We start from the raw sequence: 12920 nt of genomic DNA on the forward strand, positions 1-12920 counted from the left end.
AACTGTGTTTAGAATAATAGTAATAGATGATCTCCACAAATGAAAATTCTTCCCCTACCTCCACCCCCGATTAGGATTAAAGAGAGAAGCAGTATTTTCATTCTAAATATTCTGTTCCTCTTGGACTGTAAGCTGTTCAGATCCCAAGGGAGGAAATTCTGACCTGAGTTTTTTTTCCCAGTGTTGAGATTAGTACTTTTCAAAATGTCTATTCCTGATCATTACCTGCATTCAATTTTGGAACCCTGGGCTTGATCCTTTTGGTTTTCCTGCTGCAGCTGGCAATTATCTCTATGTGTATGACTCAGAATTATAAATCCAACCCAACCCTCACCTATAATCCTGTATTATCAGTTGAGCATCAGATATTTCCAAATGGTTATTTCATAGAGATCATAAACTCAGCATGCCCATATTGTATTCTTAGCAGCTTCTCACACGTGTCATTTTATTTCCATCTCTGTGTCTTTGTACAAGCTGCCTCCCATGCCTGGAAGGCACTTCCTCCCCAAACGTACCTTAGAGTCCCTAGATTCCTTCTGAGCTCAGCTCAGGAGTCACTTCCTACATTTGACCTTTTGTAATACCCCAGGCTGCTAATGCCTATTCCTGCCTTCCAAATTACCTTATATTATTTGCTTCTAAGTATGTGTGTTCTTTTCTTGAATAGAATGAAACTATCTTGAGATCAATTTTTGGCTTTCTGTCTCCTAGAACAGTCCTCTGGCACATGATAGGTACTGATCAATCCTCTTTTGTTGATTTATTGGTGGTGAGTAGATAAATACTCAGGAGCTGCCATCACTGACTAGTGTAGGAATGGCTCTGTGTTTGGAGAAGCCATTTAACATTAGGAGTGAAGACTTAGAGTTGTTCATTTCTTTGATCATTTTCTTCTAGTGGTCCCAGAAGAGCCTTTCCCAAGCGGATGGTGGATCAGAACAGATCATTGGAATAGGCCCACAGACAAACAGAACATATCATACTACAATCCAGGTGAGTAGTCACATATATGTATGTTGTAGTGTTCTGCTTTAAAATCCAAAATTCTGACATAGTCGTGTACTATTGGAAAAGTTCTTTAATGGAGAATTATGATAAATAAAGAAAGGAATCTGCTCTGTATTTTTGACTGGGCATACTACTTGTCTTTTAGAAAATCCATATTCATTTGTAGAGACTGTAGATTTTTATCAGAAATCTTTATCATTTTGCCAAATACAATTTTATCACTTTTTTGAAATTTTATTACTGTTAAGTGTATAGGTTCTTTTAATAAATTACATGATGGTGACAGAGGCAGGTAGGTTGCACAGTGGATAGAGCACTGGGCCTTGAGTGAGGAATACTTGAGTCCAAATCTAGCCTCAGACACTTACTAACTGTATGAATCTGGGCAAGTCACTTAACCTCTGTCTGACTCAGTTTCCTGAACTTCAAATGGGAATAATAATAGCACTTACTTCCTAAGGTTGTTGTGAAGATCAAATGAAATATTTATAAAATGCTTAGCACAACACCTGGCATATGACTTGTTCCCTTCCTCTCCTCACTTAGATTGAATAGTTTTTAATAAACTTTTTGGCTGTCTTAAAAATTTATTTCTCTGTCTGTTTTTCTTTATGCCAGTAAACATAACACTCTTGCTCTGAGAATTGTTTATTGGGAGCTGGGTTTAGGATTCTCTCTTTGGAGAACTCTTCTATAGAGCTTTCCAATCCTGTTCCAAAGAGCCTTTTTTGTTATTGTTCCCAAGAGGGGATATAGCAGAGGGATGTGCAGTGTTTGGAGGACATTCTTCAGATATCTACATGTTTAAGACAGGTGCACTGGGTGCTGGATGCCACAGAAATGAGATTTTAAAACTTAGGCTTGGAAAGTAAAAAAAAACTCCCAGCAGAATTTGGTTGGAGGAACAGAAGCTTTTTTTTTTCTGCCTACACCTTAATGTTTTCCCTTTTCTTTGCTCAAACAGCTTCTAAATTCTAAGGACTCCTCAAAACCCATTGAAGAGAAGGTTGGTGCCCTCACAAAGATAATAGAAGCCATGGGATTCACAGGACCTTTGAAATACAGTAGATGGGTAAAGTCTTTCAAGATTTGCTTTTTATCTTATTCTTTGGCTTTCTGCTCCATCGTAGTTTTGTCTTTTTTGCTTTCTAGGTATTGCTTCTCTAGCCAGCTTTTCATCATTTTTCTGTTTCCCTGTCATTCTCTACCATTCAAGTAAGTTAGGTCTTAAACATGTAGGTTATCAAGGACATAGGATGAAGACATTTCATCAAGAGTCTCCCATGGAAATGTTTTCCTGCTACATGTGTAGGAAGACTTGTACTTCTCAAATTCCTGCTGTGGGACCTGGCTGTTTGAGTAAATCCTAGGGCACTGGATGGAACAATTGTTTTGATCTTAATACATTTTACGTGTACTTTTGTAGAAACACAGCCAGATTGAGGATAGCACCATCACCACGCATTTGTGGTGTGCTTGATACTTTCCAGATAATTTTGCACAAGTTTTTGGTAGAATACCTTTCACTTTTCAAAGTTACTTAGAAGGGGATAAAATAGAACCCAGCTAACTTTCATAGCAGGGATAAGGAAACCTGTTGGCTGTATGCTTGTTGAATTGAATGTGAATTAGAGATGTTGGGAGAGAAAACGACTTAAATCTAATCAATGTATATTTGTGGCAAGGGCTTCATTTTTCTTTTTCCACTGTGAGGGGTGGGAAGTCAGGAGAGGTAGGGATAGGGTAACAAGAAAAAGAAAACAGAGTTATTGAATCATATTTCTCAGAAAAGCTTAGAAGAGAGCAGAAAGAAGTACAGATAAGCAGGTGAGCTTTGAAAAGCTACGAATTGAATTTATTATGTACTTAGAAAGAAAAGCAAGCTTACATAATAGAGACCAGTAGTTTTATGTGAAATCCTCTGTTCCTGTTCTACTAGGTATATGGAAATTCCTTTTTGGGGGGATTTAAGTTAAGAATGAAAACAAATTTAAAAAAAAAAAGAAATTGATACTCAGATTTTAAATTCTCCTTTGACTCCTGCTTGTAAAAATCATATTGTGAGAATAGTATTTGGATATCTTGGTTAATGCTGTGGCATTACAGGAAAATCTACTGGATAGTTTATTTAAGTTTGCTAAAGCTGATTTAAATAGGCTTTCGTTTCCTGCACACTGTCATCTGGTAGTATCTATTAATTGGCACGTCTACTCTCATAGCAGTTGGGGGAGGGCAGTAATGTGAAGGGAGTATAAATTGGGGCTAAGAATTGAAGAGCTGGGGTGCCATGGTTGGTTGGAGTTTCTTGTTCAGAAAACTGAGACAAGGCAGGAGGAGCTTAGATCCTGCAATTGTTGTGTTTTTACCTTGAGTGCCCTACCCTGTTGCTCTGTAACCATCAGTCAGATCAGTCCTGACTTTGTGGTGCAACAGGGAAACTGAAGGTGGAGGGAAAAGAGCTGGAGCAGAGGAAGGTTACATATAAAACACTCATTGAAATGATGACATTACTGATTGTTCTTGGTCCACAAATGGGCAATAAGCTAGCTAGGAGAGTGGATTGTAGCTGATGAGTAATACACTGTTACTAATACAGAAATATAATTGAAAGTAGTTTGAAATCTGGAGAAAGTTAAGAATATTGACAAAAACTGAAGATTTTGGCAAAAAGGACAGAGTAACTTGGGAAAAGACTCCTTCAGCCTTGGATTCAAGAATTTAATTTGGAAAAGAGCAACCATATCATTTTGCCCAGGAATTAATGTACATGCCCATTCTATTCTGCTTTTATTTGAGAGTGGGAAATGAATAAAATAAGCTAAAATAAAGTGTTGATTAAAAAGAAAAAAGAACCTCCAAGGTGTCATTGTTTGTGGAAAGATTCAGCCCATTTTTCTATACTTTTCATGTCTTTAGTGTACTTCATTGATGTTTGTAATATTTATGAAAATATAAATATTATAAATGTAATGAGTGCTCAGAAGCACTCGTGTTCAAGTGCTTTTGGGGAATTAAAGGAAGATGGAATTATGTTGAGTGCTTTTTACTTCATGTCAGCTCTTCAAAAATTGAAAATCTGTGTGTGATTTATATGGTAACTAATAAAATTCAATAACCAGTCCCCCTCTCCTCTTTGCAAAAAAAAAAACACAATTCTTTTTCTTCTTTTCCTCATTTCCCTCCAAATGACTATAACTAAGATAGTTTAATTTATTGTGTAACAGTCAGAGAGAGGGCAAAAATAGATGAGTGGGATACTTTTAAGCTAAAGGAATGAGAAGGAATTAATGTAAGGGGAAAATGGGAAAACAAAGGAAAAGTAGAGGAGAGGCATGACTGAGAGGGAAAAATAGCTTATCAGATTTCTTGAGGGTTGGGGAACCTTTGGTCACTTTAGTGTGCAGTCTGTTTTTCTTGGTCCTTCTTTATTTATATTTCTTAAGGAAAAGATAAGCCTCTGTGGCCCATTGTTTAGGTATTGATGGCTTAGAATGAGTGTAACTAGCAATTGTTTTCTGTTCTAGCCAGAAAGTCTGAAGGTCTTCCCTGCCCAGATTGATATCTTTGGGCCATCTTTTGTCTCAACTCTTACCTAGCTCTCAGTTATTGAATGGGCATGGCCTCTTACAAACTGAGGCCTGGGAAAGATCTTAATTTAAAAAGGCCAAAGTCACCCACTGGATCCTGAGCCATGGCCAGTCTTCTTGACCTTTGTCTTGCCACTGGACTACAATGACTCTGGAGGAGACAGTGAGACTCATGACTTTGTGCTGCTCTGCCTCACTCAAATCCAACTCATATGCAAGTCAAGACATCATGCTCACGATGTTATTGGTCCTCTTCTAGAACAAAGGATGAACAACAACCACCACAAAATAAAAGGAAACTTTCCATATGGTTTAGCCTACATTGGCCTCTTAGTTTTCTGATTTATCCTGTAGTGTCTCTCTGGCCTTATGTCATGAAGTTTCTTTCTGTTCCTTGAGCCCTGGGAATGCTTTTGTGACATAGCAGTGCCTATCTGTGTCTCTTCTGATGTCCTGATTGGTAGGAATTCTTTTTTTCCAAGAGCCCAGAGGAGAAGGAGCTGAGATTCTACTGCTGTTTTAAAGAAATTATGTTAGTTTTGGATTTCATGAATCCTAGATTAGGAGAAAGAACATTGTGGGAATGGAGTCAGAGGTATAGTGTGCATGAGGGGCAAGTGTGTAAACAGCCTAGAACTTGATACAGATCTGTCTTTTACTCCTCTCGCGTTATACCTTATATCATAATTACATATTTAGTTGTCTTATCTTTACCCCCATTAGACTGTCCTTGTGGACAGGGGCTACATAATTTTTCACTTCATCCCCAGTGCCTTACTTAGCATGGTGCCTTGCACATAGTTGCCATTTAATAAATGTTTGTTGAACTGAAGGGAAAGGGAGGAAATAAAAGAGCAAACATATATATGTCAGCCACTGTGACCAAATATAAGAAGTTCCAGTTATTTCTGAGGGTTTCAAGAACCAAATAACAAAAGGACAGGGAAAGCTGCTCTTTGTTAGCTGACAGGGCACTACTAGAGTAGGGGGCACATCCATGGCTCTAGAGGAAGTCTTCCTCATAGAGGCAGGGCAGTGAATTCTTTCTTTAGGGAGGCCTGAAGGAAACTGAGTGGTAGTAAATTAGTTAGTAGATAAATAAGGATTTTAATGGAAAATTTGGTCCACAGGCTAAAACTGTTACTGACAACAGGATAAAATACTTTCTTTAAGTAATAGATGGTCACTGACACATATTACTAAGACCTGGGCAAGTGAAACTAAAGTTATTGAAAATATAGAAAGACCATCAGATTTAGCAGGTAAGAGAGCAGGTAAGAGGTAATTTTGGAAAGAGTAATTTCAGTTGAGTGATGAGGTTGCCAGCCAGATTGTAAAGGGTTGAGGAGAGACTGAGATAAGAGGAAGTGGAGACACTGAATGTAGATAGCTTTTTCTAGAAGTTTGGTTGAGAAAGGGAGAGTGATATAGAACAATAGTTTAAGGGTTGATAGGGTCTATTGAAGACTTTTTAAGGGTGGCAGAGACTTGGATGTTTGAAGGCAGTAGGGAGGAGTCCGTGGATAAAGGAGAAGTTGAAAATTAGAGAAGGGAAGGGATTGGTTGAGGTAAAAGTCAGTTGGAGCAGACTGGGGAGGATGTGATCAAATGTATATGCAGAGGCATTGGTCTTAGAAAGGAGAATGGCCACCTTATTATCAAAGACTGAGGGAAAGAGAGAGAGTTGGGAGATGATGGTAAGGGGTCTTGAGATGAAGATAAGGGGAGAAGAGTGAGCTCAGGGTCTCTGTTTTATCTGTAAAATAAGAGATGAATACCTCAGGTTGTGTGTGTTTGTGTACATGTGCATGATTGCACATGCATGTAGGAGGCTTGAGAAGATAACTTTTGGAAGAGAAGGTTTGGGATAGCTTCTCTAAGGAGTGAGCTAGGAATCTTTTAGGGGGAAGTAAAAGAATGACCTTGCTGCTGTGAGACCCAGTTTATGTTAGCATACATTTGTAATGACCCAGTCAGTACAGTTATGTGGCTTACTCTCGTTCTGTTCAAGCAGTCCTTGCATAGAGAGAAAGGGGTGGATAGTAGAAATAATCCAGGACTGGGGTTGGTAATAAATGAGTAGTGACAGAATAAAGCGGCAAGGGATTCAAGAGAAAAGGACAGTTTTGAGTTGAATTGGTTAACTTGAAGGGTTGAAACTGTATAGGAGGTGGGGAAAGGAAAGAGTAATGTAGGGATAATGACTTGAGAAAGTATTGAGTTGGATAGAGGAATTGGAGGTCATCATGAGAACCTCGAGTAGGTTTAGGAAGGGAGAGCTGTAGTGAGAGATGGCACAATTGGAGATTATGGTCAGACAGGAATAGCAGATTTTTTTTTGAAGGAACTGGAACATTTGTGGATAATGGTGAAATCCAGGGTATAACCATCCTTAGGTGTAGTTGAGGTGGAGTCTTAGGAGTAGATCATTGGATTTGAAGAGATTTATGGAATTGGGAAGTTTGAGTGAATGAATGAATCCCCTGGTCTAAGAGTAGGAACTGGGGAAGAGAGGAAGACAAGTCAGCCAGGTGCTGAACTTCTTAAGAAAGAAGGGAGAATGATCTAGGAGCCAGTACACAATAGTTTCATTGAGCTACATGGTGAAAAATTTTAGTACAGTGAACTTCAGAAGAGGAGAGGTTGCTGAGTAATAAAGGGAGGCATAAACAAACAAGTAAATAAAAGGCAGAAGCAGTTTTTGGAACTGGCATTGGGGAGCAAAGAGTATTCCAACTTTAGGATCAGTGTGTTAGGGAGGGTGAATTTAGCTGCAGCCAGTGCTGAGAGAATGGCCAAGGATGCAGTGTCATGAGCCTCATTTCTTTATTTTATTTTATTTATTTTTTATTTTTTGGCTAGGCAGTGGGTTAAGTGACTTGCCCACGGTCACACAGCTAGTAAGTATTATGTGTCTGAGGCCGGATTTGAACTCAGGTCCTCCTGACTCCAGGGCCAGTGCTCTATCCACTGTACCACCTAGCTGCCCCATGAGCTTCATTTCACTGAGAGCAAGTAGGAAGAGTAAGAGAGGAAGAGAATTCCAGAGGGCACAATGGAAGGAGTAGACAATGTAAGGATCGTGTCCTTAATGACTCTTAACTTCATCTCAGCTTCTTGTGGAAAAGGGGTTAGGCTTTTTTTGCTTGGATACTGGAAGAAAGGACCATTGCAGTCCCAGAGTAGCAGACGTCTTAATATAAGGAAGATTTTCCAGTATTTAAATTGGTCCAGAAGTGAAATGGTAATGTAAATGAGATATATTTCAAGTCATACTCCAGGCTATTAGATGAACTAACACTGTTATATGGGTATCCCAAGTGCTCAGGCCTAAAGGTTGGACGTTGTGTTGGAGACGGCTGTAGAAGGGAATCATGTGAAGTGGAGGTTGGCCTAGATGACCTGTAAGTTTCATTCTAGCTGAGAGTCTGTGGTCAACACAGAACTGTTAAAGAATGGAAAGATCTAATATGAATCTGCAGAACAGAACAGACTAGTTCAAATGCTGTGGAACAGTAACATGTTTGTAGAGTTGTATATTTTTTCCCTTAATAGAAAAAGTCTAGCTGTTAAATCTCTTTTTAGACTTCTCTTTAGGTGAATATTTAGGTTTGCTTTACTAGTTCTTTTTTAATTTTTGTTGATATAAACTGAAAAATCTCCGTTTCCTCAAGAAGCTTTTATTAACCAGCCAATTGTTGTTCAGTTGACATTTTGATAATGCTTTTGGAGATGATGAAATATTTCTTCACCTAGCACTATGTTGGACTGACAGGCTTTGATAACAGCTCTGAAGATATGATCCAGTGTTTTTGAGTACATTAGAAGTATTCTAATGAAAGTCTTTCACTTTCTAGTCCTGTTTATTCAGTGACAGAAAAGAATATTTTCCTACCTATTTGATCCTTAGTTTCTTAACTTAGAAGTTCAGTTCAGTTCAGAGAGAGAACATTCTTTATTAGTTACATAATAAAACTATTATTGTTAAAAACTGGACTATCTCTGCAAAAGTCTGATGACTTCAGTGACTTCCTCTATTCAGACCCTTAGTACAAAGGTTGCTTTTATTCAGTAGACTTTAAAAAGGATGTGGAGAAACTGAAGAAGATCCAGAAAAAGTGGCAAAGAACTCAAGGAATGGCTTATGGTCCCTGGGAAGAAAGGTTAAAAGAATTGGGGCTGTTTAGTCTGTGAGGGGTAAGGAAATGGGGCATGTTGTGTGTGTGTGTGTGTGTGTGTGTGTGTGTGTGTGTGTGTGTGTGTGTGTGTGTGTGTGTGTGTGTGTGTGTCTGTGTGTGTCTGTGTGTGTGTGTGTGTGTGTGTGTGTGTGTGTGTGTGTGTGTGTGTGTGTGTGTCTGTCCGTCTGTCTATTACTGGCTTTTAATGAGGATGCTAAGTAGTAATTCTGTTTTTGGAGGCTCAAACATGGTGAAATGGGCTTTAATTAAAGCAGCAGGAGAAATTTCCGTTGGTCATGAGGAAGAACTTTTTGACTTTAATCAGAGTGTTATTAAAGTGGGCTTCCAAGAGGGATATAGTCTGTGTCCCTCAAGATCCTCAAGAAGACATAGATAAACATCTAGCAGGGGACTTGACAGGATAATCACTCAAGATCCTTTTCACCTCAAGAATTGTGAGATTCTGTGACCCCCTAACTAATGTACCAGAATGTCCATCTTGTCATGTCTTGAGTTTGTTCTTATTTTCTTTGTCTAGAAGATAAAGATTGCTGCTCTGCGCATGTACACTAGCTGTGTGGAAAAAACTGACTTCGAGGAATTCTTTCTCAGTAAGTAACTGCTCTGTAGTAGATCTGAAAAAGAAATGGAATCGTTGTGTCTACGAGGGTGACTTTTGATTTAAATCACTGGTCAGGAAGACACTATCCATTTTTTGTACAAACTGTTCCTAACCATAGTATCTATTTTTCACAACTGAGAAAACTGAGTGTCTCACTTTTAGATGGTACACATTCTCTGTTTTAAAGCTGTAATTTATTTTGATTTTTAAAAAAATTAATTGTATAACTGTATCTGAAGACTATACAGTGATGTCTTTATTTTTTCAAAGTAATTGAAGCAAATACCTGTGAAAGTCTCAAAGAGAGCGTAAATAACCAATTCCACAGGTTTGGGAGCCATTAGTACATCATACTAGGATGATAGCAGTCATGATCCAAATGTGACAGATAATTTCATTGTTATCTTTAATTTTTTTTTTTTTAACTTTTAGGCAATTGGGGTTAAGTGACTTGCCCAAGGTCACACAGCTAGTAAGTGTCAAGTGTTTGGCCTGAGGCCGGATTTGAACTCAGGTCCTCTTGACTTCAGGGCCGGTGCTCTATCCACTGTGCCATCTAGCTTGCCCCTATTGTTATCTTTAATTAAAGCAACAAATGAATGCATTCTGGATACTTTTCTTCAGTAGATAAATATAATTGTAAAACTGTATATTTTTAATGTTTTAACTCTTGTTGAAATACAAATTGATGTTTTTAGGCTGCTTCACCCAATTTAACATTACAAAATTAAAATGTTGATTTATGCAGCTAATGTAATCTATGTGTTCCTATTTGGAGCTTTCTCTCTTCCTTCCCCTCTCCTCTTTTATGTTGAAAAAAAGCTTTTTTTTTATCCTCTTTGATTCTCAAATATTTTCTCAATATAGAATCAGTTCAAAGGGAGAAAGCATTGTTTCTGTACTTGAAGAAGTAGCCATTGCTTTTAAGAACTGTACTGTTTTTTGCAATAGTACAGTTTTTGAATCCATGTGTTTTTAATGACTTCTACCAATTTACTGATGTGACATTCCTTAAATTGTCATCAACAAACATATATTATATATTGGTACACACTTAGCCATAAAATTTATTGCGTTTGTTATGATGTTTCGATGGTTGCTAATTGTTCCTATTCTTCGATAAGGGGCCCTGGATTGAATCTAGTATTGAATATTTGGGGAACTATTTGAGCTCATGGCCTATTTTGACTCGTTTGCAAAATTTTTATAACAGAGTTACATGTGTGCATACATTTGTAGTCCTCATCATATAATTGTTTTTGAGCTTTACCGTAAGTTAGTAATGCTACTTTATAGTAGAAATATTGCTCTTCACTTAAAATATATTTGAGTTCTCTCTTTTGACATTGTCATTAGAACTTGGGCCTCATTCTTATGAACAACCTCAGTGGCAGCAAGTATTTGTTTCTTGAGGGTGAATTTAATTTTTTGAAATAGCCTAACATCATTATGAGTTGAATTTTGGATGAGATATGGTTGAGTAAGCTGGGTAATAAAATTTGGGGTTAAAGATGAAGGGTTGCAAAGTAATGAGGCTGATTTTCATACATGACTTATGAACTGGTTCTGAAGGCAATTCTAATGGAAGAGTGCCAAGAATGTTTGGAGAAGTGGTAGCCCTGTTGGCATGACAATCAGATGGCCTTTTGAAGTGATTACTTTGAAATGTACAGTTAGAGAATCTTAAAACCAGAAAGGACAGGATAGGTCAGGGTTACTTACTTACCAAGGAGAAAAACCAAAACTCCGAGGGAGGGAAGTGATTTCCCAAGGTCACATAGGAAGTAAATAGCAGAGTTGCATTAGAACTCAGATTTCCTGACTCCCAGTTAAATATTCTTGCTGCCTCCTAAAATTAATTATGCTACCACCCACAACAAACAGTGTCAAAAGTAATGCTTTGAGTTATTCTAACAATTATTTAGATGTATGTTCTGATATGAATTTTTAAGATCATCTTATTTGCTTTATAGCTTCATCTCTTATATGGCTTCCTTCCCTATCCTTTTTCCCCTTTCCTTTTTTATTTTTCCTATTTCCTTTCTCTTTTTCTTTCCTTTCCAGGGATTTAGGGTGAGTGCTTACTCAGAGTAGGACACCTAAAGATTTGCATGTGAGTTTTAATTCTCAAATATTCACTAAATCATGATGCATTGACCTGCCCCAGAAAGTACATGTTTTTTTTTTTCCTCCCCATCAATACTTGGTACTCTTGCTAGGATGGCCATAAACTGGAGCATTTGTGCCCTGACACAGCATTGTTCTAGTACACTCTTGCTTTTCTACTCTCTTCCTATCTTCATCAGTGAACTGGCAGCCTCCAGAGGAGAAAACTGTGACCCAAGTCCAGCTCCTGGCCAGGATCCCTCACAGCCTGAGGGCTAATTCTGTCTCTGAGAAGTTTGGAAAGGCTCCTGGGGGCTGCTGTTGGGAAGATTTGAGGTAGATGTAGTAGCAGAACAGATTGTCCTTTAGAATTAGCCAAATTTCATTTTCTGGTTTGAAGGAAATCTTTCCAAGAAACCTCAGTTTCTACCTAGGGTAGGGAGCTACCCAGTATCAACCTAATTCCATATAGACTTGGTCAGGCTGCCCAAGGCAATATAATACTTGTTTTAATTTTTTTGCCTGTTTCTTGGAGCAGGTTCTGGAGTGTATGAGCAATAGAGAGAAGAGTTTCACTTTGTTGCTGGTATGATGAACATGATATAGTGGGAAGGAAGACTGCACTAGGAGGCAGATAGTCCGAGGTCTGCTACCTGGACAAGTCATTTATTCCCTCTGGGCCTCACATGATTCATCTGTAAAATGGGAATAATAATATATATTATTCCTATTGAAGAAAGGGAGTTGCCCTGGGTAATTTCTTGAGGTCCATAGGTCCCTATGATTCTGTGCATATACCCATTGTCATTGATCTTTTTCCCTTTTCCCAATTTTCTGTTTGTAAAGGTAGACATCCCTGAAGTAACTCACGATAGCCAAGGTGGTTCCTTTTGATGAGGCTCATTTTGGTGAGCCTTGAGTTCCCTCGACTTTCTCTCCACCATCAGAACACCTACTTTTTTCTATTCCCCCTAATTATTGCTCCTTTGTTATCACTTAGTGTGCATTATTATGTTTAAGTAATTACTCTGACACAGGAGATACCATCCCTGCCTTTAGTAAATTAGTGATCCAGAGGACATTGTGGCTAGGCATAGCCTTGACCACATTCAGCCTCTTTATTCTGCTTCCTCTTGTTTAAGGATAAAACTCTGTCTGCCTTCATTTAGGAAGAGGAGGTTATCTGCCAGGAGCAGTTTGACAGCCCTAAAATTGTCTTTCAGCCAAAGGTTGTTCTGAGCAGATCTGAGATTTGGCCTCTTAAAAAATTGAAAGATTTGAGAGTCTGGCACAGACCTAGTTTGTGGGTTTTGGAACCAGCTGGAACCACTGTCCAGCTTTGTCAGTGAGTGGTGAAAAGCAATCTTTTGGCTGGGCTGCCACAGGGCCAAGGGTGGCAGTGCTAGCTGTTGAATT

General features: G+C 38.5%; 1 protein-coding gene across 2 annotated transcripts in view; it reads left to right on the forward strand.

Annotated features, from left to right (window-relative positions):
* Nucleotides 1–12920, forward strand: part of LOC114046698 (ubiquinol-cytochrome-c reductase complex assembly factor 1) — a 118114-nt gene that overhangs the window by 31269 nt on the left and 73925 nt on the right. For both annotated transcript variants that reach the window (XM_027867125.1, XM_027867126.1), the window contains exons 3-5: nt 901–996; nt 1976–2083; nt 9315–9387. In XM_027867125.1, the coding sequence (XP_027722926.1) occupies nt 901–996; nt 1976–2083; nt 9315–9387 (277 nt within the window). The remainder of the gene's footprint in view (nt 1–900; nt 997–1975; nt 2084–9314; nt 9388–12920) is intronic.

This window comes from Vombatus ursinus, unplaced genomic scaffold (assembly GCF_900497805.2).
Source record: "Vombatus ursinus unplaced genomic scaffold, bare-nosed wombat genome assembly UNPS02014785.1, whole genome shotgun sequence".
Taxonomy (NCBI): Eukaryota; Metazoa; Chordata; class Mammalia; order Diprotodontia; family Vombatidae; genus Vombatus; species Vombatus ursinus.